The following is a 26,531-nucleotide window of genomic DNA, read 5'->3' as shown; positions in this document are numbered from 1 at the left end:
CATGGACTTCACAGAAGCCTAAAGCCAAGAGGAACCACCAGGTTACTATTTTGATCATCATGTATATCTCATATTTTTCCTGACCCTCAATACTCAAGAGATCCAACTTTTGTATGTTGCAGGCAGAGAGCAAGAGAGACCAAGATGCACTGAGCTTGTTTGCACTCTCAGTCTCTGCAGACACATCCCTGAAATGGCCATCTGGTTGGGCACACGGACTGCCTCTCCTGGAGATCACAGCTACAGCATCACCTCAATAGTTAACATGATCTACATTTATACAAGGAGTGCCTCCTTGTCGCACAATGCTGGAAAAAACAGTCAGTAAAGACACAGCCCTGCCCTGGAGATTGTATGTCACACAAAAAGAACACAGAGCAAGACTCTTGGCCGGTAGAAATTCACAGTTGTGTTACGTCCACTTAAGCTAGCAGGACAATTTCAATTTGTGCTGCCCACAGATGGAACCCAAGGAAGCCAAAAGGGATTAAGCCTACCCTCAGAAACTGGCTTTCTCTCGCTCCACGCTTTCTTCCTAACGTTAAACTCTGAGCTTCTGAGACCAAGCATCCAGAATTTCAGTATACCTATAAAATGTCTATTTTACTTCAGTGCGATATGCTGGTCCACAAATAATGTATTCCTTAAATAATAAATAGCCACAGTGAATAATAAATGTCAGAGCAATAAATAATAAATAACAACATCTTTTTTTTTCCATGGGAGACACATGGGGATTAACACTTTAGTTTGTTACAGACACCCCAGTCAAACTGTAACTTGGTTTCACTGATGATTCCCAGAGCTCTCAAATTCATTTCCTGCCCACTCAACAGCCCAAGAAAGAGAAGAAACCAATTTCAGATTGGCTTCTTCCAGGAAAACACCCCAACTTGAGTGAGGAGGCCAAACACAGCAGCAAGGGATGGGCCATGGCTACTCCAAGGCAAGCCCTGCAACACAGCAGTGATGCTGGCATTTGCCTTCCTCGCGTTGCAGTGCTGGAAAATTAAGCATCATTTACCACATTGTCTTCCACATCTTCCTCATCTACAGCTTAGAAGGACAGGTCAATAGCACCACCCAACAGCACTGGTGTTCCCCAGCATGTGGAGGCTGTCCGTGCTGGGGTAGGCATCAATGTAAGACACAGGCTAAACAGCTAGGGCAGCACAGAGATGCACTGAAGCTCAGAGATGCCTTTGCTCTACCCTGTTGCAGGCTTTTTCTTCTTAAGGACTGCATGAAAATCATTGTATGAGCACCCGTTTCTTAGGCTTACAGCACTCAGCCATCAGGGTCACAGGGAAACTTCACAACATTGTGTGATAATAAGCCCCAGACTCTAAACCATAAATAAAAGAAAACCCTAATGATAGGAAAAAATAAATTCTTAAAACTCCTCATTTTTAAAAGCAGTTGTGTGATTTCTACTATACAATATCAAATGCTTAGAATGGCAAACCTGCAAGGTAGAAGGCTGAAGAATGTGAAGAGAATTGTCATTTTAGCATGGGGACAGATTCTGATGGCATTGACACACATACATATACACTTGCCACAATGTACAATAGCACCACACATTTTGAGAGAGCTTTCTGGGATATAGCTGCATGTAAAAGATATCAGAATCCAGCCCTATACATTCCATATGCCTCTGATTGTTGCAGCAATACACAAAAGCCCAAATGCAGCTGGCCCTGCTGCAGAGCCTGAAATGAGCTTAATCATTTATTCTGTTCAGCAAAACAAATGGTCCTTCTGTGCATTTTCACTAAACACTTGCAATAACTAGGCCCAGAATCATTCCTCTGATGCTTTTATTCCATGCTCAGCCCTAGAGCCTCATTAACATCTTTGCTTTATAGAAGCATCTTTTGGGGAAAATCTCCGGCTCTCTGTTTCCTCCGCTTTCTCAAGCTCTGCTGCCTAGCAGGCACGACTCTGCTCTCCCAGTGCAGCATTCACTGGATTAAAGTGTGCCCAGTAACTCTCAGATGCCATAACGCCTCTATTAATCAACCAGCAGAAACACGTACAGATCCAGTGCCGCTAGCTAAGAAGTCAGGTTTAGAGCAATCAGACAGACACCGCAACTGAGCAAATGAATTAATGAGCCCATTACCCCACTGTATCATCACAGCCATTGAATTAATACTGTATTTACACTTCACTCCCACACTCACTAAGCGGTTTGATAGGCTTCCTTCTGCCTCAAAAACAATTAAGCTGTATACTGATTTTTCCTTCACAGTGTAGTTAAAAGCAAGAGACAATCCTTGATGTTCCAGAGAGAAGCGAAAGGTCTGTTGCTCTCCATTCAATATTAACTTTGAGTACTCAGCTGGGTTCTGTGGGAAAAAAATAAAACAAAACTTGGTTACACTCTTTCATCAGACAGAAAAGAATCTGGCTCTTCCCTCCAAGCGCAACCCTATCCTATCTTCAAGGCAGCCCGTAAAGAGAGATTAGTAGTCAGAGATGCACCTTCTACAGCAAGTATGTTGACCTATAGGCTTTGGGCTGGTCGGGCCAGAGTCTGGAGTCCCTTCCCTTGCTGGATGCATCCTGAAGGCCAGGGCACACCTTCTGCCCACACAGCCACCCTTTCCCCTGGCCCTGCTCTGCCCCAGTGGGACATGGAAAACACGGCTGGGTCCCAGGCTAGCCTGGCCTGTAAAGCAATCTGGAAACTGAAATGGGAAACAACCCATTGTGCTGATGCCCAGCTAACTGCCTTCCCATTTCTTTCCTCCTTTGCAAGTAAGTACTTCTCAGTCACCATCCAGATCCCAGCAACAATGCCTGATCTGAGCACTGAGATGTGAGCTGAATGTCTTTACATGATCATCTCAAGACAATTGTCCTTTATTCCTAATTACAGGTGAACGTAGTTAAACGTTTCCTCCTTTGCCATGGACATGCATCTCCAAACTTTCCATTTCTGTCTCATCAATGGAGATAAGCATTTTTAAAGTTATTTCAATGTACTTCTAAGGCAGAGGAGAACAAGCTCTAGCATCTCTAGGCTTTCTTAGAAAGTCCCTGAAAAAAAGCCCACCCTTTCTTCAATGGGATACAATTCAGACCTTCCAGCCCCGCACATATTCTTACTTGAAAAGCCTCCACAGGCTGCTGAAATAGGTCCCGGTCTTGGATTGTCACTTGAACAGGGTTCTTTGCCAAATTCAGGACTCGAATTAAACTTTCTTCTGGGACAAGTCGAGGCATATCGGTTTCCTAATTAAAGTAAAAGGCTTTGAGTGCCATCTCTATGCTTTATTAGCACTTTAATATCTCTTCATTTTTAGCCATGATAGTCCTCCTCTCTGCAATGACACTTTGCCGTCCCTTCCTCATCAGAAGTTGCGCTGAGGAAAAACTGAACATAAATCTTATTTAGGGAGGTTTCCTCATAGTAGCTCAATAGCCAACCTATTTCTCCTCCCCAGGGTTGCTCTTCACACCACAAAGCATACAGGCTACACAACTGCTGGGCAGGTAAAATGAAGTCACTGCTTTTATTATACAGCTCCCAAGTGCTTGGATTTAACCAGCTGCCATATGAGAATTGAAAAAATTGTGCTTAGCTTTCAAAAGCAGTGACCAGAATAATTATTTCCCACTGCAGTCAGTGACTGGGAAAAGAATTAGGCCAGAAGCTAAACAGTTTTGAAAATCCCAGTCCAGCTCCATGTCTTTAATTGGTGCTTTTGCATCACTTGACACGATGCTATCTAACAGCCAACTGTATAGATCTTATTCCCTGCTTTCTGCGCAAGAAAGCGTGATGCCTCCAGCACAGAGGTATCTCTTTCTGTCAGGAATCATTTCCTAGAAAGAGTACTTCAATCAGCATCAACCTTGTACTACTTGCAGATGTAAAATGGATTTTTTTTTAAACTTCTCTTTTTTTCTCACTTTATTTTCAAGTAGCTGCCAGCAATACTTCAGAGCTATTAATTCTTTTCTGTCTCATCCTATAATTTGGGTATTAGAGGCAGGGTAGTTTGAACCTAACTGACTGTCAGAGAAGACAGGGTAACCCCGATTTCCCTGTATCCATGTGCTGCTCTAGGATCAATCAGTCTGTTAATGGTATCTAGCAAATCTGTGCCTTTTCACCTGCACTACCCACAGCCAAGCCAAGGTGGGCCATTCTATCCCCCTCTTTGCTAGAGCTTTTAGTGGCCTTCAGGGTAGAATTTCCATGTACAGGCAGTGGGGAATGTCTAACTCACCGTGCCTGTGCCCAGAGGAGTCAATCACAGCCAGAGCAGATTTTCACTGCTCGGCCAGAGCTGCTGCTGGTGGTAATGAGAGCGTTCCTTTGCTTACATTAAGAGATCAGAAAGGAGACCTGAACTCACAAGGTTCTCTTTAGCAGAGGACTTATCAGTGGATTCACCTGAGGAACCAGCAGACGTTAATCCAGGGCTGCGCGTCACCCACTCTAACAGAACATTTTAAGTATACATGGAAGCTTTAAAAATTAATCCTACTATAACTTTTGTGACCCAAAGGTCAGCCAAAGTCTGCATGAGGATGGTCATGGGCCAGAAATAGATGGTACAAATCTGCAGGGGCAAACATAGAATTTACAAGAGATTTGCTGCCATCCCATCTGGGGATGTCTGGCAGTCTCTGGTGCCTGTGGAAGTGCCTGTATTCACCTCACTGGAGAATCAATTTGGCTTGTAAAAAAACATGTACCAACCCTCAAGTAGGAAAGGAATTAAATTAAAGAAACAAAACAGCCACAAACACAAAAACCCCAACAAACAATAAAATATAGGCAAGCTACAGCAAGAAATAGGAGAGAGAACAAACTACCTTCTGGGAATTAATCGCTAGCATTAACTAGATGTCTGCCAAGCACTTTGACGATGCAAATCTAGAATACAGACCAATACAGATGACCGGTACAGCAAAACCGCAAAGACTAGAAAGAGAGAAAAAGATAGAGACAGAGAGAAAGAGAGAGAAAGGTAGACAAAGTAAGAATTGTCATTAGCAATTGGATCAGTATGCTTAGTTGTAAAGAACACATTAAAAATTACGTTCAAGGTACACAATGGTTAAAAGGATTATCTAATAGGCTTCAAGAAAAACAAACCAGGGAAAGAAAGTATTCCTGAGGAATCCCTTGCACTATACTTACATTTATTTTGATTTCTACAATGGCTGCAAGTCCAAACGCCATCCCTGCAAGGATCATACCTGTTGCCATTTTCCTAATAGGTCTATGGAGCAAACGAAAGAGGTGCTATTAAGAAAAAAAACCCAGCAATTTAAAATACAGAATGCCATTTCTCAGAACCAAAGATGTGCCAAAACCACGTAATAAATGTGCTGTTTAAAGTGCCAAACATTTAACCTAAAACTATTCCCTTATTCTGCATGAGGCCAGCACTAAGGCCAATTAAAACTGATATGCCATGGGAAAAAAAAAAGAAAAAAAAAAAAAGCTCTTTGCCTGCAAGTTTCATATTATCTTGTTCCTAGCTCTACTAGAGGGAATAGCTCATGGCATTATGTTAACCTGAGATGTTGGAAGGAGCACTAGAAATCATACGTCTTCAAGTCCCTTTTGGAAAAGGCAAAAGAAAAGTAGTATGCTATTTAGCAGTAGCAATGAGGAGAATAAAAATGTATAGTTTGTGTCATCAGTGTTTCTGACCATCTGTGGCATCATTCTGGGTTATTTCTCATGCCAATACATTTACATTTCTAGAGAATAAAGAGCTTGCTTCTCAACTCAGAGCAAAACTAGCAGAGTAACATGAGACAATCTGGTATAAAGCAGAATAAAACAGGTCCAGAACAGTAGGTCCAAACTGAGTATTGAGTTTTTTTGATTTGAAACAAAGCTGATTCTTGACACAGTGGCCTCCGCTCTTTGTAATGGTCTGGGTTTACATTCCAGACTGACTGGGCTATGGAAAATCCAGATCAGGAACTCATGAATGGATTAAAAAAGGCCTGGGATAAGAAAATTACTTTGATCTTCAATGCTGCATTGGGATTCTGTAGCACAAACTCTTGCAGCCACAAAGGCTAACTCCCTGCAGGCTACAGTGTTTTCACAGCCTCTTCTACAGCTAAACTGGATAGAAGCTTGTTAGTAGCCCAGGTCCAGGGGACAGAATGGCATGGCTTTCAGTTCAGACTGGGGCATGAGTTTGTGCCGGCAGGTGAACTAGTCTGTGAACTGATCATCAGGCAAGAAGTTTTCTGCCCAGGCTCAGTCCAGGGCACAGGCTCACACTGAGGTAGCGAGAAGAAGCACAGCTTCTGATGTGTGTCTTCTGAAGGGCAACACTCTGAGGCAGGACAATGTCTTTGGTGTGTCTTTAGGTGCAAGTATTCAGCGTGATGCAAGAGGTCTCTAAACCATCCCGGAGGATTCTTCTACACTGCACTTCTTCCTGACATGCACTTGGAATAAAATGCTTGGGCCATATGGAAATTTCCTTATGTACTCTTATTGGTTCAGATTTTAGTGTGGGCTCTGCTTTCACACCACCACACGCAGCCCACATGGGACAGTGAATTGGGCCCCACATGGACCTTTTAGGGAGGGAATAATTAGAGGTGATACAGGAAATAAAGGGAAGAACAAGTTGGTCAAATTCAAAGATGGACTGATCATATCTGCTTTCAGAGAAAATCTGTACGGAGCAGAATCCAACACCACTGAACTTTCCCCTCTGTGACTTCCAGCAGCCATGGAAGAGGGTGATATTGCTTTTTGGGGCTGAAGTAAAGGCAAGTACCAGGAAGGGTGAACGGAAATTTGTGTTTCTTCTCCTTAAAAACCTATTGTGCACTCTTGCTGCAAAAGAAAAAGCACTGAGGTATCTGTATTGTCCCCAAGTACTTACGTGAAATTGAATTTGCACATGTTTACCAGCGGGTAGAGCCCAAGGTCAAAAACCGGGATGAAGACAAGAATAAGAAGTGGATTTAAGAACTGCAATACAAAAGAATGGGAGTTTAGTGACTAGAAAGCAACCTTCAGTAATTAAACTCATAAAGCACTGTCCTCCAGAAATAATTCCATTACAGAAAGGACATGAACAAACACTTAAAAACCTCCTTTTAAAATATAATCATAGTTTGCACTCCAACAGCTCCCGCTATTTAGTTTTCACAGGCACAAATATGTTTTGTTCATACCCTCCCCTCCTAGACGTAAGCAGGCACCACTGGCCCAATTTTCCCGAAGAGCGAACTGAAGCATTTCGGTTTTAAAAAGTGCAAAACCAGCTGACAATAGAAGTAGGTGACCTTTGTTTCTGTGGTGGGACCTTACAAAAAATCATCAATAATGGAAACCTCTCAGGACTTCAGCAAAATCCCAGAGGAACAGGCACTGTTCTGTGAGACTGGCAATATCTCACACCTCCACATAGATGGGTAATGCCCCAGAAACTACATTTCTCCTGGGAGGACCAGAGCATGTCTGCCAGCCAGCAGTGGCAAAGCAAGAAAATAGAGTGTGTTGGAGAAAAAGGAGAGCGAGATGCTGTTTCAGTTTCAAAGGAAGATTTCAGGGAACAGAACAGCTTTGAATTTCTCCTGAGCTTTTCAGCATAAGAATTGTAATCAACTGCGACAACATAGCACCATCTTGGAGCCTTCACATTTTCATCTGCTTTGCAGGAAAGGAGGAAGGAAACATATTTCAGGTACAATCCTCATCCCAGAGCAGGGGCATATTAAAAGGAAACAGATTTTATCCTCCACATGTCAGCACTAGTTCAAGCACTACTATGGTGTTATGTCTCTCCCCTCTGCACTACTCTCCTGGATTCAACCACCACGTTAGGACATTCTTAGGGTCTTTTGAACCTCAAGACTAAGCTTTCAAAACATCTAGTGAGCAGTAAGGCAGAGTCCACACCAGAGCAGTTAGTAGGATTATTACCTTCAAAAGTAGCAGAGAAAGGTCACTTGTCCCATGAGAAAAAGAAAAATGAGAGAGAGAAAGAAAATACATTTCTAACGCTTATTCCCTACCCTGTAGTTTCTTTTACCTGCATTTGGTCAGGCTGGAGGACATATATTCCCTGAAACAAAAAGATATTCCAGGTGATTCATAAACTCTGTAACAGTGCATATATGGCAAATAAGCCACCAGTCCAGTACAGGTCTTAGCAGCAAAATTGGTTTCCCCAAATGCTTTATGTTGGCTTTAGCAGCTGATATCATGCCCTTGTTGCCTAAGGACAGTGTTTGATGAGAATAATTTTCCAGAAGGAAGCTACGCTCAGACTTTGGTGTGTGGCAGCTGGGATGCAGCCTATGACAGGTACTGAGACCCACGTTTCAGACTGGCTGAGCCATGAACTAGGTGAGTGGGGAGGAATGGCCACATTACAGTCGTGGTTGGGATTTGAACTTAGATACTCTTCCTTCCTTACTTCTGTAATGGGAAAAGCCAAAATCCTCCAAGTGAGTCCTCCTAAGCTTCAGGACCTTCTGCGCTCTGTTGGCATTTACCCAAAGCAGCCCGAAATTATAACAACAGACCATCCCTGCACCAGTGGGTTGCACAAACATCTCTCTTCTCCTTCCATCTGCCTGGGGTACTAAATGGGCTCTGGCTAAATGTTGAACTCTGACGTCTTGGTTTGAGCCAAGAGTTCTCAAAGCTCTTAAGAGGCGCCTCACCCTTGCATTACTGTATCCAGCCCCCACAACTGGGCAAAGCCAACATGGATGGACAGAGGGATCCTAGACCCCAAAAGGGACCAATGGGCTGTCTCTAGGAAGGGACTAGTGTTTGCCTGAACTCCACAGAATGCTTTTCATTTGAAATTAAGATGAAGAGGTAGAAAAACTAGGAAGGAAATAATAGTTTCCAAGCAAATGCAGTGGGAGATTGTTCCCTGTCTACCAGACTTGTCCTGGCTTGCAATCTGGAGTGGCTGCCTGTCTCTGCCAGCAGCTGCCTCCTGGGAGAGTGGAAACCACTGGTCACAGCAAATTAAAAATATTGGGTAAGTATACCCTCTTACTACTTTGTGCACGCTGTACAAATGTGGTATTAGGAAACAAGCCTGCAAATATTTCATCTCACACTAAATTGTTCCCTGTTTAATTCCAGATTTCCCACCTGAGTCCTTTATCTGAAGAAGGATAAAACATGGAATATTACAAAAGAGAACTCTAGCAAGCCTAATGGCGGGATCACCCTAATGTTGCAGTTAATTCTCAACTCCATAAGTCAGGAGAACTCAGCAGGGGAGAGGGAATGAGACTGAAACAGAAGCTAAAAATCTGTCCAAGCTGGTGTGACAAAAAAGCCATGAATATGCCTTTCCACCAGGGAGAGTTTAGTAAGTGACACCTGGTGATACTTAAATGTTTTGCTAATGGATCTCTAAGTGCATGTCAGTAAAACAGCAGAAAACAAAGTTTTTAGATACACATCACAAAAAACTGCATGAATTTTCATTGTTTTGTCTTTCCGAGGCGGATATTACCACTACATTTGAGGTGCAGTCTTTCTCATGCCTCATTTGAATTAATTAAGCCTAATGAGTACCACATGCTGAAAGCCCAATTTTTAACAGGAGTGACATAGAAGGGAACAAATTCGGGTCTTTAAGGCAATTTTATACCAAAAAACGGGCTTTAACAATCCTAAATTCTGATGTGAGGATCCACAGGTGACCTGTTAAAACATGTATGTCTGGAAACCAGCCCTTTATATGGTGGCATCTTTAGGCCATTAGCTGATCCAGGCTTATCTGCCACTGCACCCTGCACTATTTGACATTCACATCTCTAAAGAACTTTATGGCTTCTAATTACTCCTCATCATATCTCTACCCTACACACAAGATTCCTGCTGTTTTTGAGAGGCGACATTAGTGTATCACCAGGTAAGCCAGAGCAGAAATATACAACTACAATAGCTCTAGTTACATCTTTTGTTCTCTACAGCTACCTGAAAGGAGGTTGTGGAGAGGAGGGTGCTGGCCTCTTCTCCCAAGTGACAGGGGACAGGACAAGAGGGAATGGCCTCAAGCTCCGCCAGGGGAGGTTCAGGCTTGACATCAGGAAAAAATATTTCACGGAAAGGGTCATTGGGCACTGGAACAGGCTGCCCAGGGAGGTGGTTGATTCACCTTCCCTGGAGGTGTTTAAAGGACAGGTGGATGATGTGTTTAGAGACATGGTTTAGTGATTGATAGGAATGGTTGGACTCGATGATCCGGTGGGTCCTTTCCAACCTAGTGATTCTATGATCTTACAAGGGCTGTGTAAGCTTTCCCCTGACTTCTGTGCCTTCAGTGGCGGGGTAGCAGGCTGGAAATCTTATCTGCTCAAGGGCTCCTGACCTTGCAGGCTGGTGATGGCTCCCCAGTCCTTGCTCCTTGCCAAGATGTGCAGTGATGAATTGAACGTGGCTGCACAGAGCCTCTCGCTTCTAATCACTGAAAGTGCAACTCACCCAGACTCATCAAGCAGATGCTCTTAGAACTGTGAGACACCAGTTAAAAAGCAAGAGGAGTGATGTTACTACTAGTCTTACCAGTCCTGCTGACGTTAAGTACTTACAAAATCAGCATTCATTTTTGTGGCTTGCAAAGTCCACCTGGATCCCTAAGGAGAAAACAGACAGCTGTGAAGCCTTCAAGATGTCCAATGGGACTACAAAACATGGAGACAGAGAAGATGACAGTGCTGGAGACATTATTTCCCTTTTATTCTTCCCCTCCCCTGAAACACTTGCCAGTAGGCAGGGCACATTCTTCCTTCTCACCCTCCTGTGCCAGGTTAATGGTTGGACTCGATGATCTGGTGGGTCTTTTCCAACCTGGTGATTCTATGATTCTATGATGCCCAGCAGGGCTGCGAAGGGATGGCCAGCAGTGATGGTAGATACTGCCTTAGCAAGCTCCTGGACACCTAGTAGGAGCATGATACTCAGGATGTTTGGTGTTACCCTGGAAGGACAAGGGTGCAAACCTGGGCCAGCAGGCAAACCTACAATGCATGTTACTATACCTGCTGATCAAACAGGGCCCAGAACACCGGCAGCGGGATGAAGAGGAAGAGAACACGTGTCACCATTTTAACCTCTCCAATCAGCTGTTTCTATAAAGGGAAGATGCAAAAAGATAAGATGGGTGTGAAAAGCCAACAGGTGATTCAAACCACCAAGAATGAAAGCTCCTGTTTCTGTCTGCATGGCAATTATTCATTGCACTTATGTGTGATATTGGATGTATTTGCATTTCTGCCTTTCTGTGCAGCACCTAAACTGTCCATTGAGGGTCAGGAGAGTACAGATGCGGGAAAGGACAGAACATAGGACGTCCTGGTGCATGTGAGGAATGGTCTTATTGTCTACCCTGTTTGTCTGCCCATCTCTGCCCTTCCCCCTCCACATCTGCGAGGTCGGACATTGCTTACCGAGTATTTTTCTGATGCCCAGTCCAGCCAGTGATCTCTCTTTGGGATCTGACGGGAGCGGTTTCTCAGACGATTTTTAATAGCAAACTAGAGAAAAAAAAAAAGGCGAGTAACTCCCTTGTGGCTTATATACCCTTGTCACATTCCCAGCTCAAGGCTGCCCTCTCTGTCTCCAAATGTAAGCAGTGACAGAAAACTGGGGGGCATCCAAATCTTTTTCCAAAGTCTTGGATTGGATGCTTTATGACCAATTCTCTGCAGGTAAGTTTCTGTGATACTGGGTGTTTTAGGTATGATGTGGGAATGAACTATCTCATGGGCTTGTCTTTCAGAGACAAATCTGACACTAGTCCCCCAAAGACTATTTCATGCTTGATTTAAAACCTGCTACATGATAAAGCTTTCAACACCATTTCTTCATTTCTCTTCCAAAAAGCACCCATCAAATTGATCACTGTGCTGGGTAGGAAAAGCCTCATTATACAAAGCAATGTCAGAACCAGAGCTCTCACTCCCTTCTTGTTCTGTAGACCTTCTTTTACATATTCCTGGTGCAGCCCATGCTCAATCCTCTCCTAGACCAGCTTTCAAGTTGGTTTTTCCATTGTTTGTTTATGCTGTGTACTCCAGTCACTGAACACACCAAACAGCAATCCTGACAAAAAGAGTGACAGACTCCACTTAGAAATCCTATCCTTAAGATCTGGCCTGTTTCCCCAAGGTAAATCCATCACAGAATTGACCTAGGTAGAAGGAAAACATTTGCTGTTAGCAACAGCTTCTTGAAAAAGAAACATCTCCATCCACCCCTAACAATAGGAAAGTATTTTTTCACATACTATATTCAGCTCACACACTATGGAAAATAATTGTTAAGGCTATAATGCAACTTCAGCAGGTGTCTCTTGCATTTACATGAACATGCTGAATGTGCATAATATGAACGTGTACTATTACTGTCTGCTGAACAGATAAACTTCAGTAAAATTATTCAGCTGAAAAAATTGAGTCATATATCTCATACTCTGTGAGTTTCTGAATATTCCTGTCAGTTCAGGCTCCACCAGCACCTGCCACTAGTGGTTCTACTCACATCAACTGAACAGTTCGTGAAGCTACAGTAAAAATAATTGAAATGTTGAAAGAATAATCTAGGACCTAAATGTGTTTCTTATTCCTTACAGCTAATTAGTAAGACAGCCAGAAGCAGCACACAGAACTCCAAATGACACCTTCCCTTTGCATTTTTCTGACCTGCAACCTCAGAGTCATGCACGGAAAAGAGAGAATGGCACACACTTACACCAATGCATTTGCACACTTCAAGTAAGACGTTCCCTTGTGGTGGTGTTTTTCTGTACAGTCCGCTTCCAGCAATGAACACAACTGAAAAACATTATAATCCAAATGGGAATTCAAAGGACTGAGGCTCTGTCCTGTACTGAATTCTGGGAAGGATACCCTTGGTACTAAAAGGATTGCACTTTTAACAAAGTAAATACATAGGACTCCTTTAATGCCTTCAGATGGAAGGAATTGCAACATCCTACAAGAAACAAAGTGAACCCTAGGAAGTCAGATCTGCTCTGGCCCAACAGGCAACTCCACAGCTGATTCATGCAAGGAATCAAAGCTCTGAAAATTCCCTCATGTATGATATTTGTAGGCTAAAATTAAAATATAATCTATATTGAATTTCTGCATCTGCTGTTGGAAATCAACCTTGAGTCACTGCAACCATGTGATTCCATGTGGGAACGGTGTACTTACATCTCACACATGTTTCAGTGGAAACTGCCATGAAGTTCACTGCATCACACATTGGTGTTAGCAGAAATTACATGCATTTCTGGCTTCCATGAAGGGATATACAATTTAAGATATTGTTTTTTCTTGGTTTTCTCCTTCAAAGCACAAAGAATATTGGACCAAGGATTCAAAATCCTGTCAGAGGAGGCTATTTTATTACATATCGTTTGTCCTGCTCTTTGAGAGCCTTCGAGCACATTGCAATTCCAAAGACATTAAGGGAGAAGCACAATAAAAGCTGAGTATGGAACCCATACAGCAAACCAACCTCAATGTTTTAAACTAACACAATTTACTGGGTCAGTCCACAGCCAGCAGAGAAAAGCAGACATCTCTGTCCTAACACAATAGGCCTGAGACACTGCAGGGAACTCACCATTTCTCTTTTCTGATTATGAAGGCCCATTGCATGCAGTTTTCACCTGCAGAACTGCCAAAGAGACCTCTGCAGTCTCTTTAGGTGAGTCACAGTAAAAGACACTTGCCCACAAGTCAACCAGAGGGGAGACTTCTGCTGCATAATTTTTAGCATCTCCCTGTGGAGCTGTTGACGCCTCTAAAAGGCATTTCATTAGGTTTGCTGAAAAACCTTCTGACAATGCCACTGACTCCTTTGGGAACTGAGCTTCCTGCATTAAGTTTGGCATTTGGAATTAAATACTATCAATCTTGCCTCATCTTTCAGAAACTGAAGCACCACAGAAAATCTTGCTCTATAAGATTGCCTCTAAATCTATCCTTGCTTTCCATCATCATGGGAAGAGGGCCAGTCAGGGCTGGAAAAGGATTTTTTTCCAGTTCTGCATGCAGCTCACATAGTCAAATGTATCACTTCCAAGAGCATTTTAGCATGTTACAAAAGACATGGAGCTTTGGAAAGTGGCAGAAGGATACTAGCTAAAAAAACATTTCAGTTGATGTCCTCACCAAAACTGTGAAAAACATTCATCACGCAATGGTGCACAGAGGCACCTGTGCTGCCTTAAACTGATAGGAATGGGCCACAGGGGAAAAGAAAAGCTTCTCAGGCCCATGACCATGCATTTTTTTCAAGAATAATTGCTGTAACTTTAGCTGTGGCCCGATGACATTTCTTCAGTTTCCTGATTCTTCTCTCTGATGGGATTTTCAGGGGAGAGAGCAACGTTAACGTTTACTGGGCGACAAACTTTTCAAATTCCCAGTGCTGTGGCGAAATCACACAATTGCTTGGTCTCTCAAATAAGCTAAAAAGCTGAATGAGAAGTCACCCCATGCTGTGTCAAGGCCTCTCAAATGCAGTGTAATAAGGGGACTGCTCTCCTCAGCAGTGTGCAACTGTAAAACTAAAGCTAATGGGGTGTCCTCTGTACTGGCTACCAAAGAGTAACAGTAAGAATGTGGAAATTGCTGAGTATTTTATAAGGGTTGAAGAAGAAATCTTGACAAGTACGTTAATGAGACTAAGATACAAGCTTTAGGAAGTAGGGTAATTGTGGCTGCCTCCTGATACTTGGACAATAAGGGCTTTTTATTGCAACATAATAATAAGCTGTCACCATAATTGTGGGAATTACTCCAACAAAGCAAAGTGAGACAGCTCAGAATAAAGCAATATCTCATTCAGCCCCTTATGTGATTTCCGTGTGGCGCACAAATTCTGAAGCAAAAGTCTGAGCCATTAAAGATGGCCCCAAGCTGCAAAGAACCTGTGGAAAGTTAAAAAGGGGCATGCTAAGCTTCTCTTCGACAAGTTCGGGAACTCTGAGCACTGCTCAGATTGCAGTTCAAAGGCCAAGCCTGCTCACAGGCAAAGCTGCAAGCCATAAGGAAAATCATTTTGGTGTCTCCCTTTGGTTTATAAAGCAAGGCAATTGTATCGTGAAACATTCACCAGATCACACCCTCATCAGTATCATGATAAAGGATGGTGGTAAAGCCATGGTTTGCCCACCACTAAGTGAACTAGGGATTTTTCTTTTTGCTATTAACTGTGGAACTGTTGGATGACATTGAACCTTTAGGTTTCCCATCACAGTATCTGTCCAGAGATAGTGAATTTGTGCATTTTCTCATCTTTCTGTGGACTTAAAAATGGTAACTCCTATTAGAAGCGTTATTGCTTCCACTCACCAAGCGCCAACACCATCAGTGCTGCTGGGACTCCAAAAGCCAGTGCATAACAATCCTCTCCAAAACATTTCACGTCCCCTGAAAAAGAAGTCAGAAACAAAAGTGCCTCATTACAGTCAGACTTATGTTACCAGGGCCTTTGATTTGCTTCCCCTATATCAGTCACTTCCCCAGGTTTTAAATCTTCTTTGCTGGTGCTTGACACTGCGAATTGAATCTCCTTGAAACAGTTATCCTCCCTTGATGGAGACAATTGAAAACAGGGTTAGCATCTGCCAGCAAAAGCAGATGATAATGGGATATTGATGAGAATGGTAGAAGGGAGAGGGCAGTCAAATAGATAGAAAGAAATGGTAGCAACTGTAATTGGGAAACACTTAAAATAAACTGAAGGCATTCTGTATTTGCCTAGATCTAAACAACCATATCATGTTTCCATATTATTTGTGCCAGATGTATGAGTTATTGAGCTAAAAACCTGAATCTGTCACAGTGGACAAAGTGGAAGCCAATATCCATACCAAATAAGTGGGAGTACAGGATAACTCTTACAATTCCAGTTCATTTTCTCATTACCTTCCCAATCCCACTAGAGGCAGCCTGCTCCAAATGTCAGGTCTTGCAATAACACACGAGGAAGCCAGGTTTGTTACAGAATGGCTTGCTTTGATCAGTCTGTGCTATAGTTCACTGAAACCCTGAACCTCTTGGACGAGGCCAGGTCTCACACCATGTGCCTTTAGAAGTCCAGTTGCAAACAGCAAGATAGCAGCAAGTGACCAGAAATTATTGCATTCTTACATGAAGTAATAACAAATGGCTAAAATATGGCTAACATAGTTAACAGGAGTCCAACCCATAAGTCCTTCAGTTGTTTCTGTTTGTTGTCCCTGGGCAGTCATGATCAGCTGCATAGCCTCGTGCATGCGTAGCATTTATTTGCTTATTTTCACCAAATTAGCTGAAATCAAACAAAGCTGGCAGCAAGACACTATAGGCACATTGAACTTTTAACTTGCAAAAAGAGTAGGACTTCTCCAGCTAAAAGCACACATTCCACATTTCTGCCAAATGTCTACAAACTGCATTTCTTGCTCTTCCAAGAAAAGCTTTCACACTTAGCGGAATTTTTTCTCTTTTCCAATCTTCCTCTTCACCTCATTTCCATGTTGCAAGTATTTTATTGTAGGCTACATTAGCACAGGTTTAGATGTTCAAAGGGGACTGGATTTTTATCTGCACACGTTGGGCAAAAACCCCTTCCCAGGAGAACGCTGACCTGGGGGCACTGGTGAGAGAAAGAGCAAGATATAAGGCATTTGTCTCTGCACGGTGTAAATATAAGACAAGCACAATTGCCCACAGCCTTGTGAAATGAACAGCCTGCTAAGAGTCCACTATGAACAAAGAAATCTTCTTGGAGGCCGTGGGATGGAATGAAAAAAATTGCTGCTAAGTGTGAAGGCTACCTTGTCCTTGCCCCTGTCCCCATTGCCTATGGCTTGCTGCTCTGACTCTGTGTCTGTGTTGAAAGCGTGCCAATCCCCTTGGTTTCTAGGTGCTGCAATACAATGAAGTAAGCGCAGTGAGTCTCAGGAACTAAAAGGAGTTGCGCAAGCTGGCTAGAATGTAAAGTAGGTTTTAAGTGGGGCATAGGCCTGTGCTTTGTCTTCAAGGCTAGCTGCTCAGGGCTGCAATCTTGCAACCAGACCCACACAGACATGCTTGGGTGCCAGACCAGAGCCCTCCAGAAGTCAGCAGCATCCTGTGGGAGGGAGAAGGTAGGACTTTGAAACCAGCCTTTCTCATTATTTCAGCCCTGACACCTGTGCAGGACAGCAGAGATCAGATCCCACCCACAGGCTACCTGCAGGCAAAATAGGGAATAATCCTTCAGTGGCAATGGGGAGGATTAGATGACTGTGTAGGTCCTTGAACCCTTCATATTTTAACTCCACATTTCAGGCTGGCTTTGAATTACAACCAAGAATATAGTTTCTGTGACTCGTCTGCTAGTGCTATAAATCTGTTACACTGCTACAGCGGGACTAACAAGGTGTAAATGCAATGCACTGGCCACTCCACAGATAATGTAATTTCTGCCATTCAGTTGTCATAACAGCTCAGCAATGCAGAGCAGAATAGGCATAAGGCAGCTAAGTTATTGCCATATTCTAAATCAACACTGACCTCTTAATACAGGAGTTACAAACGTGGAGATCAAACTTCCAGCATTAATGGATAAATAGAAGATGGAAAAAAACTTGCTTCTCTCCGAGATCTAAAACAAGAGAAGACAATATCAATGCCACGGCTAATGCACCGCATTGGGCTTGCAAATTGAACACTATCAATTCTCTTGTTAGGAAGGCTGGGTAAACATTGACACACACTGCATAAAAAAGTTAAGCAAACAAGCTTGCATTCAGGTGATGGTAAATGCTCACACAAATCAGCTCATGTTACTTGAGAAGCGCTTTGGGGCTTTTTGGCATTTCACAGGAAAAGCCACTGCTTCAAGAGTGTTTTGAGATTGGAAGGAGGAGAGAGCATTTACTTATTCAGAACAAGTAGCATGATTCAGATCCTCTGTCACCTAATTCAATCCAATTTGGCATGGTTTGACAAGCTCATAATTTCTTCCCATGTCTGAGACTTTTTTCCCCCCTCCTATCCTGTGTAGAAAGAGAAAAAGAAACCTGTATATTTTGAGGAGCTGATAATGAGAGCATAGATGAGAGAGTGCTAGCAAATGAGAGGTATCCTTGAGACAGGAGATTACCAAGCTGAAACCAGTCAACCTCAAACTAATAGGGTAAATTAAATCTACAGGAGCAAATTCAAGAGCCTGATGGAAGAATGAAGTCTTAGGAGAAAGGGTTCAGAGTTAAACTGATGTTGTAACATATTCCAATTTTTATAGTCAAAGCATTCCTGTTGATGTTCTTCCTTCCTGCACAAGTCATAATTTGGAAGGAATCAAGAACCTGGTGCAGAATTTGGTCCTTTTTGCAGGAGTAATGTGTGAGGGCATTCAACCACAAGCAGTCTCACCTTGCTTGTGGGGGAGACATACACGCACAGTCACATGCACAAACACTGTGCTGTATCTCCTCGCTGTGCCTGAGTGGGCCAGCCGAGTGGAGAAAGAAGAACAGGCTACCTGTCCTACCCCACGCTCATGTGTATCACCAGCTCTGGGACACCTGCAAACCGCATCTAAGGACAGCCCAAGCCCAGGCAGCCAATATACTTCGTATGTATTTAGGCTTCACTCCCAGCTGTCACCAGGTCCTGTAAAGGTAGTGGGAAAAATGCCTGGGACATGACTTGGTGCCTGGAGAGCTTCTTCAGGCACCTTGAGCCACATCTCTAAGACCTGAGCATCATCTAAATGCAAAGCTTTAACCTAGCTGAGCGTTAGGAAGCTCCTCAGGGGCCTGCTTCTGTCCCCTCTCCTTATAATATGTCCTGCTTCTGTCTACTACCTGAGAGAACAATATTCACAAGGCTAGAAAACAGGAGAAAATGTGAAGAACTGCAGGCAGCTAAAAGAGAAAAGCTCTTAAGGAATGAAACCTGGGATCCAAAAATGTAACAAAACTTCTCATGACTGATGGTGCAGCCAACAGGGAATGCTGCTGTTTCATATGACAGGAAGATTCTTGTCACATGGGATTACTGCAGGGAAGGTGAGACAGCTTTTCTTTATGTCTCCTTGTTAAGCAAACACTGGGAAGGTGTGTGTGTGAGTCCCTTCACCTCCCACTGCCACCCACCGAGGAGTCTGGGGGTCCCATGATTTGTATTAAGGGCTTTTTGCCTTGCTTCAGCACAGTTATGGAGACCTCATCAACCTGAGCTTCTGGCTCCTCCACAATTTTATTTCCGAGTGTGTCCCACATAATCTAATCCATACATCACTCATGGATCATTTATCCTGCATTAAAGGATTCATAAGTCTTATAATAATCATGTCTGTAGCACACTCCCATGGTTAATGGAAAAAGCACTGGGTCTTACTACCTCTTCTACTCCATTTCTGTCCTTACTAGTGTTTTTGATCACCTGGAACCTTCTACTGTTAAACTCATAAAAGTATATTTTCTTCTTCATTCTACTTTTGCAACCAATTATTTGTCATCATAAGGAAATCTAGAGAAATGAGCAGCCTCAGCAATCTCTCCTGCTTGCAGAGTAGCCCTGCTGTGGCTTAACATGGGTGGTGCAGTAGAACCCTCACAGTTCTGCCCTCTTCTAGTCAAATTCTTGTGCTATATCTCTAACCCTTCATATCTGAGCAACTCAGAATTTCTGAGAGTAGAGGAAAATTCAAGCATGCAGCTCTCAACATGATAGAGTCTAGAGCAACAATTACTGAAAGGAATGTGCTGGTAAGAGAAGAGGGTAGAGTATAAAGAGTTTGTAGCATCTTATTTCACACATTTTCAGATTTCAGTGATGGAAAAAGCATGGTAAGAGAAAAGCAGAAGTGAGTACAAAAATAATGACCCAGCAGCTTGCAAATTATACTGATTGAAAAAAAAGAATTCCCTCCCTATTTTCTTAATCTTTGGAGCAGACATACATTAGCAGCATGATTTGGATTAGCTAATTTGAGAAAAGGTACAGCACATGGTAATCCTGATCTCCTTGGCAACAAAAAATAAAGGAACAAAGAGAAAGCTATTTAGTACCTTAAACACCATATCATGCTTTTTGAAAGCAGCTTTGGTCCTTAATTAATATGCACCACAGCCTTTGCATTCATATAACATATCATAAAAATCATTTTGTTCAGGCATTTTCAGTTTGGACTCCTAATCCCATAGACAAAGATGTTTGCAAAGCTCCTGCAGATAAATCTACTTTCCTTATCTGACCTCCTGCTGAATCAGTCCCCATCACTGTTTGTAGTAGTACTGTTCTCAGAGTGGTGGATCACAAGTCTATTACACTTGTAAACCACTTAAAAGAAAATCAGACTGATCGCGTGCATTTACCTCAAAACATAAATTTGCCTCTATGTGGGAATAGCAAGGGCAATTTATTTATTCAACACTCAGAACCAGCACATCCCTATTTTCCATACGGAACAACTAAGCCTGTGCACTTAAAGGCTCAGCTGAAGTTTATTGGTGTCCTGAAAACTAAGGAGGAAATCAAATGCTTCATTTCATTGGCAATTTTCAAAATTTATTTCATCCTACTTGGAGTGGAAGACAAAAAACATGGGAAACCCCTCTCAAACACTGCTCCAGAGGACAGAAATATTCTGGTTGGCCCCAAACCTTTCATTCCTTACAAAATCAAACCTTCTCATTCCAGTTTTGAAGACTTAAATTTCCTATCACATAGCACAAAACCTTTTTTATTCTGAAAGGCCAAGTCATTTCAAAATGGTAAAATACAAACCTTTCCTTTCTGAAAAGAATGAATAGAGCAGAATACATTGTCCTTATCAGGAGGCTTTTTACAGTTTTCTTTCTCTAAATTAGTTTTTCTTGAAGGCAACACACAGGTGAATGCTTGAGCCTTAGTATTTGATAAATTTGTTGCAGAGGTGTAGTCTGAATGTTGGAGAACGGGCACAGACCCACACAACCACAAGTAATTCATTTTTTTCTCTGTAACTCAGTTGTGGTTGCAAGTTTGGGATAATGATATGTATGTGCCTGACTGGGGTGCTGAGACTCATTAGCTGAAGTCTATAAAACACTCTGAAGATAAGTGGTACATATTATCATAATGTAATTAGGTGGTAATTGAAAGATGCTGGATAAACATTATTAATCATTAATATTCATAGAAGTAGCACTTCTGAATACGCTGCTATAGCACCTGTTAGAATCCTTTTGGGACAACTATTGGCACTGCAAGCTGGGATGCCCATATGCTAGTGCGCACGCAGTGGGTTCCCGGGGTGTTTATGTTGTACTGTCATCCAGCTCTTGGTCAGAGTTGGGCCAAGTGGGGAGTCTGGTGACCACCAGAAGATTGCTTCTCCCTCTTCTGCTGCATTCTCTAAAGTACCATGTCCAACTGATAGCACAGGATGGATATGCCTGCAGGAGGTTCCACTTTGAATATGAAACATCCTGTTTTGTTACTCCTTAATAACCAGAAGTTTCATCACTTCAGCATCAAGCAGTTCAGGTGCAGAAGGTACAAGTCTTCCCAAAACTTTAAAATAAACATCCTGGTTGATATTATTTATTCATTAAATGCTGGCTATGTGCTAGAGCACCGCAAAAGATAAACAGCCAAGTGACCTGCGGGGCTTCCATCCCTTGTCCAACTCTACTAGTGCCTCTTCTGATAGCCCATTAGTCTAACGTCCCAGAAAAATGAAAATTTTGTCTGTTAGGTCAACATAAATCTAGATGTTTTATTTCAGGTCAATTTGAAAATGATGCATTTTGCCTGAGGATTAGTGCTTGCTGACCTGCTTTGCTTCTTTAAGCACAACCTTATCCCTGGTAGAGCCACTGTGCTGCATAATGGCAGTTGGAGATTAGTGCAGGTGAGGGGTTAAGCACACATTACAGAGAATAAGGACACAAAGCAACTGGACTACAACTCACAGGATGCAGAGCACATATAGATCCAAATAGAAACATTTTTCCCAACTCTTCAAAACTTTCCATGCTAGAAAATCTAGAAAACATTCTGAGTAGATTTTGTACCAGCACTACTTCAAAAGACTGGAATTTCCCACAGTTCTTTCTGAACAACATCTAAGACAGAGTATGACTGATTTGAGGGAAAATTCCCAAGGAAGCATAAGGTGACACAATTTTCTCTTTCGTTTGCTGTATTCCATTGCAGTGCATGATAATCACCCCTGTTAAGCTTGTTGAGTAATGGCTACAGTTCCATGATACAGGATTTTTCAACTATTCTGTCGTCCAATTAACATTTAGATGATCTTATGCAATTATGACCTATCCTTCCCTATATTAGTCCTGTTCTGCTGTCATTTTCCTTTCCTAAAGCACGCAGATTCTCTCAGATTTTATGAAACCCATCCTACCTCACATCTTACTACATATTATCCTAACAAACTGGTCCTTATTCTAGTACAATAGGATTTGATCACTTAAGCATCCTCATAATGTAAGCAGACACTGCAGATTTTAGAAAGAAAATAAATCTTACATGTTCCTCTTCAAACTGGTCCCCACCAAATGCAGAGACACAGGGCTTGATACCTCCCGTTCCAAGGGCGATCAAAAACAGACCAACCATAGACAGGATCCTTCATGCAAGAACAAAAATAACACCATTGCAGAACCTTTCCAGAGCTCATGGAAGCATTTTAGTGTCACCCAACCATGATTCCTCTGGTATCATTATTTTGAGCATGGGTAGCGATAATGAACCATGTAAGTGCAAAAACCAAATTAATTATCCTAATTTCTGCATCAGGCACCAGTTAATTAACCAGTTTTCTGCTGTTCTGAGGCTCAATGAACATTCTAGAGATCAAAGATCCATGGGATTATTTTTCAGTCATATGAGAACAAAAGATTGCAGAGATCAATTGGGGGTGGACAGGGAAGTCTTCTCCTGTGCCTTTCCAGCCTAGTAAGCACAGGCCAACTCTTTGAATTAGCCTTACTCTTGGGTGCTTCCTACTTCCTAGTGATGTTCAAAATATCATGTTTGGCACCACAAGTTATGTCTGAAGGGAACAGGAATATCAGGACTGCCCAGGTCAGGGACAAAATGAAACTGTTCTGTAAATGAGATATGCTCCTGCCTGTGTGCATATTTTTAGAGCTGTGACCACCTAGGCAAAGACAGCTCAGTGGTTTCAGGGAGACCAGCTGGGGAACTATTCCAATAAGCCTATCGGTTCAGAATCCATAGGGCAGGAAGGGTTGTACCCTATGGAAGAAACAGACCTGTCACATAAGAAAAATGTATCTTTGGTTTTATGTTTCCATGCACAAAGGGGAATCTCGCTTGGCCAGGCAGCTATGGTGATGAGGAAATAAGGGAGGAATGAGCCTGGTGCAGGCAGGTATCCATCTCAACGGGCTTAATTTCTGTGGTGGTTTCCAACTCCTTTTGGCACAGTCGCACTCTAGACTCACCCCCCTGTTCTTACTCAGATATCCCAGACCCTTTCCTGATAAAAGCAGCCCACGCACAGCCCCCAAACTGCTGGCCTGATGAAAGTAAAACAAATGACAGTGCTGGGTAAGCCAGCTACCACCACAAAGTACCACAGCATTGCAGTTTCAACAGCTACTTACACATGAACCACCTGGTTGCCTAGGGATGGAATTGCACCGACTGACTTTATCAGATGGCCAACCACATACACAATGGAGAGGTAGATGATCGTCCTGTGAGGAAAGCAAACAGCAGTGACTGAAGTTGCTGGGTGATGTATGATCTGGAAACAGAGTGCACCTGTGCTTCCTGGTACAGCAGGCCAGCTTGGCAGACATCCAAGGAACTGGTTCATTCATGCCACGGGTATACCAGGCAGCTATAACTCCTTTGTCTCAAAACTGAGTGCACTGGAAGAAAAGAGATGGGCAGATGGGCTCAGACTAAGGAGGGATAGCCCCTGCTTTCTTTGCAGATTTTACTGAGCAGGATAAACTAAAAATGTTTCAGCTTTGTCATGCATGGAAAGCTGCAAATAGAAGAGAACTGTTCAGGTCCAACTCAGTTTCCAGATTAGGAATAACAGGCATTCTGTAGCATGCACTTAAGTGAATCCCTTGACTGGAAGTCATCCATAGGGACTGTTGTGCACATTCAATTCACCTAACACATATGAATTAGGAGTGTGGTTTCCTCATTACGAGTCTGTTTTAGATCCCAAGTACCTCTGAAGGACTGAGCTCATCTATCTGCCTCCCCCAGCTTGGTAAGGGAAAAGAAGAAATGTGACTAAGAGGATCAGGCTCTTGAGTGCATTCTATTCCTTCATATTCCTTCATCACCTTCAGGATTAAGAGATGTCTATGTATTTATGTGCAGACTAGACACACACAGAGGGAATGCAAAGACTTGTTAGGACAGAGGCACCTGAAGAAGCCCTATAAGCTTTGAGTACAGAAGCAGTCCTCGAAGCATCCAAGCCCTGGTTGCAACAGCTAATTTAGAACCACATCAGATCATTCCTAAAAACCCCTCTAATCTGTTATCCTATCCTCAGTATTGGCTGAGGTTCAGCTGCTACAGCAAAAGCCACCTCCCATGGAGATTACACATAAGATTTACCTTCTCAAAACATCATGTTACAAGATAGATATCCTCAAACACCAATGAACACTGCTAGGTGACATTAAATAATGAAGTTAATAAACCTCCACCGTCATTTTTTTCATTCAAAAGGACAAGAGAATGAAAAAAATTAAGCGCAAATGAAAAACAGCATTGATATGTCCTTAAGAATTTCCTGCTGGAAAGGCATATGGCAGCTGGCTTTTTCCTCTTGAGAACCTTCTGCCAGATGTGCTTAGTCCTAAAGAGATGGGCTTGGGCTGCACTTCATCACTCTGACAGATGAGAATCCTTAGACAATGAACAAACAGTGCCAAGCAAAGGAAGTCCTATATCCAGCTGCTCACCACCACTCTGGGGCAGACAATGGCCCCACAATTTATCAGTGGAAGAGAAGACTGTCCAACTTAACTTGGGGAGACTTTACCAGGTTATGCGTTATGTGTTGAGGGAGACATTTTGGGCAAACCCAGGTTTCTCTGGAATAAAAATGTTCCCTATGCTGTAAAAGCATAAAGGCAAGTACAGTATAGTTACTGACATTTATCTGAAACTGCAAGATCTAGAGGATGTCACCACTTCTTCACCATTTTTGAATCTCTTTCAGAGGCAGATCTTGATAAGCTGAGTGTTAACCACCCTACACTTCATCTCCCTCAAAGTGGGTAGGGAAAGACAATGTAGAAAAGGTACGCTTGTGACATTTAATTTGTTCCAACTTTGCTGTCTGTTGGCCCTTGGGTGACAGAGGAGCACAGAAAAGCATGAGCAAACAGATCAGCTGTTCATCCATTAACAGAGAGGAGTTGACCTTCCCAGGTGTGTCTTTGCTGTGCTCTGAGATAGCTCAAAACCAGGCACTCACACAGCACTGTCCTTGGACAGCCTGCATGGCGTTAGATGTACGCTATCTGAACTAGAGAGAAGTCTTCACTTACTTGTATTTCCCCAGCCACGAGTCTGCCATGATGGCTCCAATAACAGGTGTGAAATAACAGAGCGCAGAGAAGGCATGGTACACAGCAGTGGAGAGATTCTCATCCCAGTGAAAGAAGCTTAAGAAATAAAGCGTCAGGACAGCTAAAAGGAAACAAGCAAATCACATCAGATAATTAACGTGTATCTCTGCAGGTAAGCAGGAAACTACATCACAGTTGTAAGAAAAACACTGACTTGTCTAGCAGCTATGAGCACTGTTGTGGAAAGATCTGAGCTTTCAGAACTGTTCTTCATAATCCCCGACACAGCAAAAGCTAAAATGAGATATACGAGTATCAGGCATTTTTTGCTTATAAACATTTATGTTTAGCTGGAAAATATATTTTCTATCTTATCTTACTGCAACCTGTAGTTCTGTTTATGTGCATTTTCTATTTGCAGATTAGGTGCCTGTTTGATTCAATTCCCAAACACACTGATTGCACACAACTCTGAAAGACGTCACATACTGGAAAACCAGGTTTGAGACAGAGAATCATATGAAAATTTAGACAGTAAGGTACATTTACAGCTCTCTAGTCCCAGCTTCTGCTCAGAGCAGGTGTTGCACCAACATTAGGGCACACTATTCATACTTGCATGGCAAAATACTCATTTATTTTGAAAGACAGCTGAGACCACATACAGCCCAGCCTTGGAACACCAGACCAGTGTGATAGATACCCAAGGATAGGAAAGTCATTTCCCAGACACACGCCACATACCCCTCATGCCATAGTAGGAGAAGCGCTCGCAGAACTCATTCACCACGATGAAGGCAATGCTTAGAGGGTAGTTGGAGCCACAGAGTTTCTGCAGGAGACAAACAAGAACATATCAGCTGCGTGAAAGCCTTCACCCCAGCAACATATCCCCACAGTGCCTGTGTAGTGGAGAAGAGTCCATTCCAAAATCCAGGGACCTATTGCTGCTTGACTGTCCAGTGGGTCAGACTC

At 42.7% G+C, this 26,531-nt stretch overlaps 2 protein-coding genes across 6 annotated transcripts in view; both read right to left on the bottom strand.

Annotated features, from left to right (window-relative positions):
- Positions 1-26,531, bottom strand: part of SLC49A4 (solute carrier family 49 member 4) — a 294,424-nt gene that overhangs the window by 156,488 nt on the left and 111,405 nt on the right. The window lies entirely within an intron of this gene.
- The window catches only part of SLC15A2 (solute carrier family 15 member 2), a 53,650-nt gene that overhangs the window by 9,046 nt on the left and 18,073 nt on the right, over positions 1-26,531 (bottom strand). For all 5 annotated transcript variants that reach the window (XM_069861441.1, XM_069861442.1, XM_069861444.1 and 2 more), the window contains 15 exons: positions 26,301-26,388; positions 25,536-25,677; positions 23,613-23,705; positions 22,510-22,609; positions 17,542-17,632; positions 15,352-15,429; positions 12,734-12,816; positions 11,431-11,517; positions 11,023-11,112; positions 10,573-10,617; positions 8,040-8,072; positions 6,885-6,973; positions 5,162-5,243; positions 3,115-3,240; positions 2,187-2,351 (listed from right to left, as the gene is read on the bottom strand). In XM_069861441.1, the coding sequence (XP_069717542.1) occupies positions 2,187-2,351; positions 3,115-3,240; positions 5,162-5,243; positions 6,885-6,973; positions 8,040-8,072; positions 10,573-10,617; positions 11,023-11,112; positions 11,431-11,517; positions 12,734-12,816; positions 15,352-15,429; positions 17,542-17,632; positions 22,510-22,609; positions 23,613-23,705; positions 25,536-25,677; positions 26,301-26,388 (1,392 nt within the window). The remainder of the gene's footprint in view (positions 1-2,186; positions 2,352-3,114; positions 3,241-5,161; positions 5,244-6,884; positions 6,974-8,039; positions 8,073-10,572; positions 10,618-11,022; positions 11,113-11,430; positions 11,518-12,733; positions 12,817-15,351; positions 15,430-17,541; positions 17,633-22,509; positions 22,610-23,612; positions 23,706-25,535; positions 25,678-26,300; positions 26,389-26,531) is intronic.

Source organism: Phaenicophaeus curvirostris, chromosome 7 (assembly GCF_032191515.1).
Source record: "Phaenicophaeus curvirostris isolate KB17595 chromosome 7, BPBGC_Pcur_1.0, whole genome shotgun sequence".
In the NCBI taxonomy this organism is placed as follows: domain Eukaryota; kingdom Metazoa; phylum Chordata; class Aves; order Cuculiformes; family Cuculidae; genus Phaenicophaeus; species Phaenicophaeus curvirostris.
The sequence above is the reverse complement of the archived record's forward strand: the minus strand, read 5'-3'. Positions and strand labels throughout refer to the sequence as shown.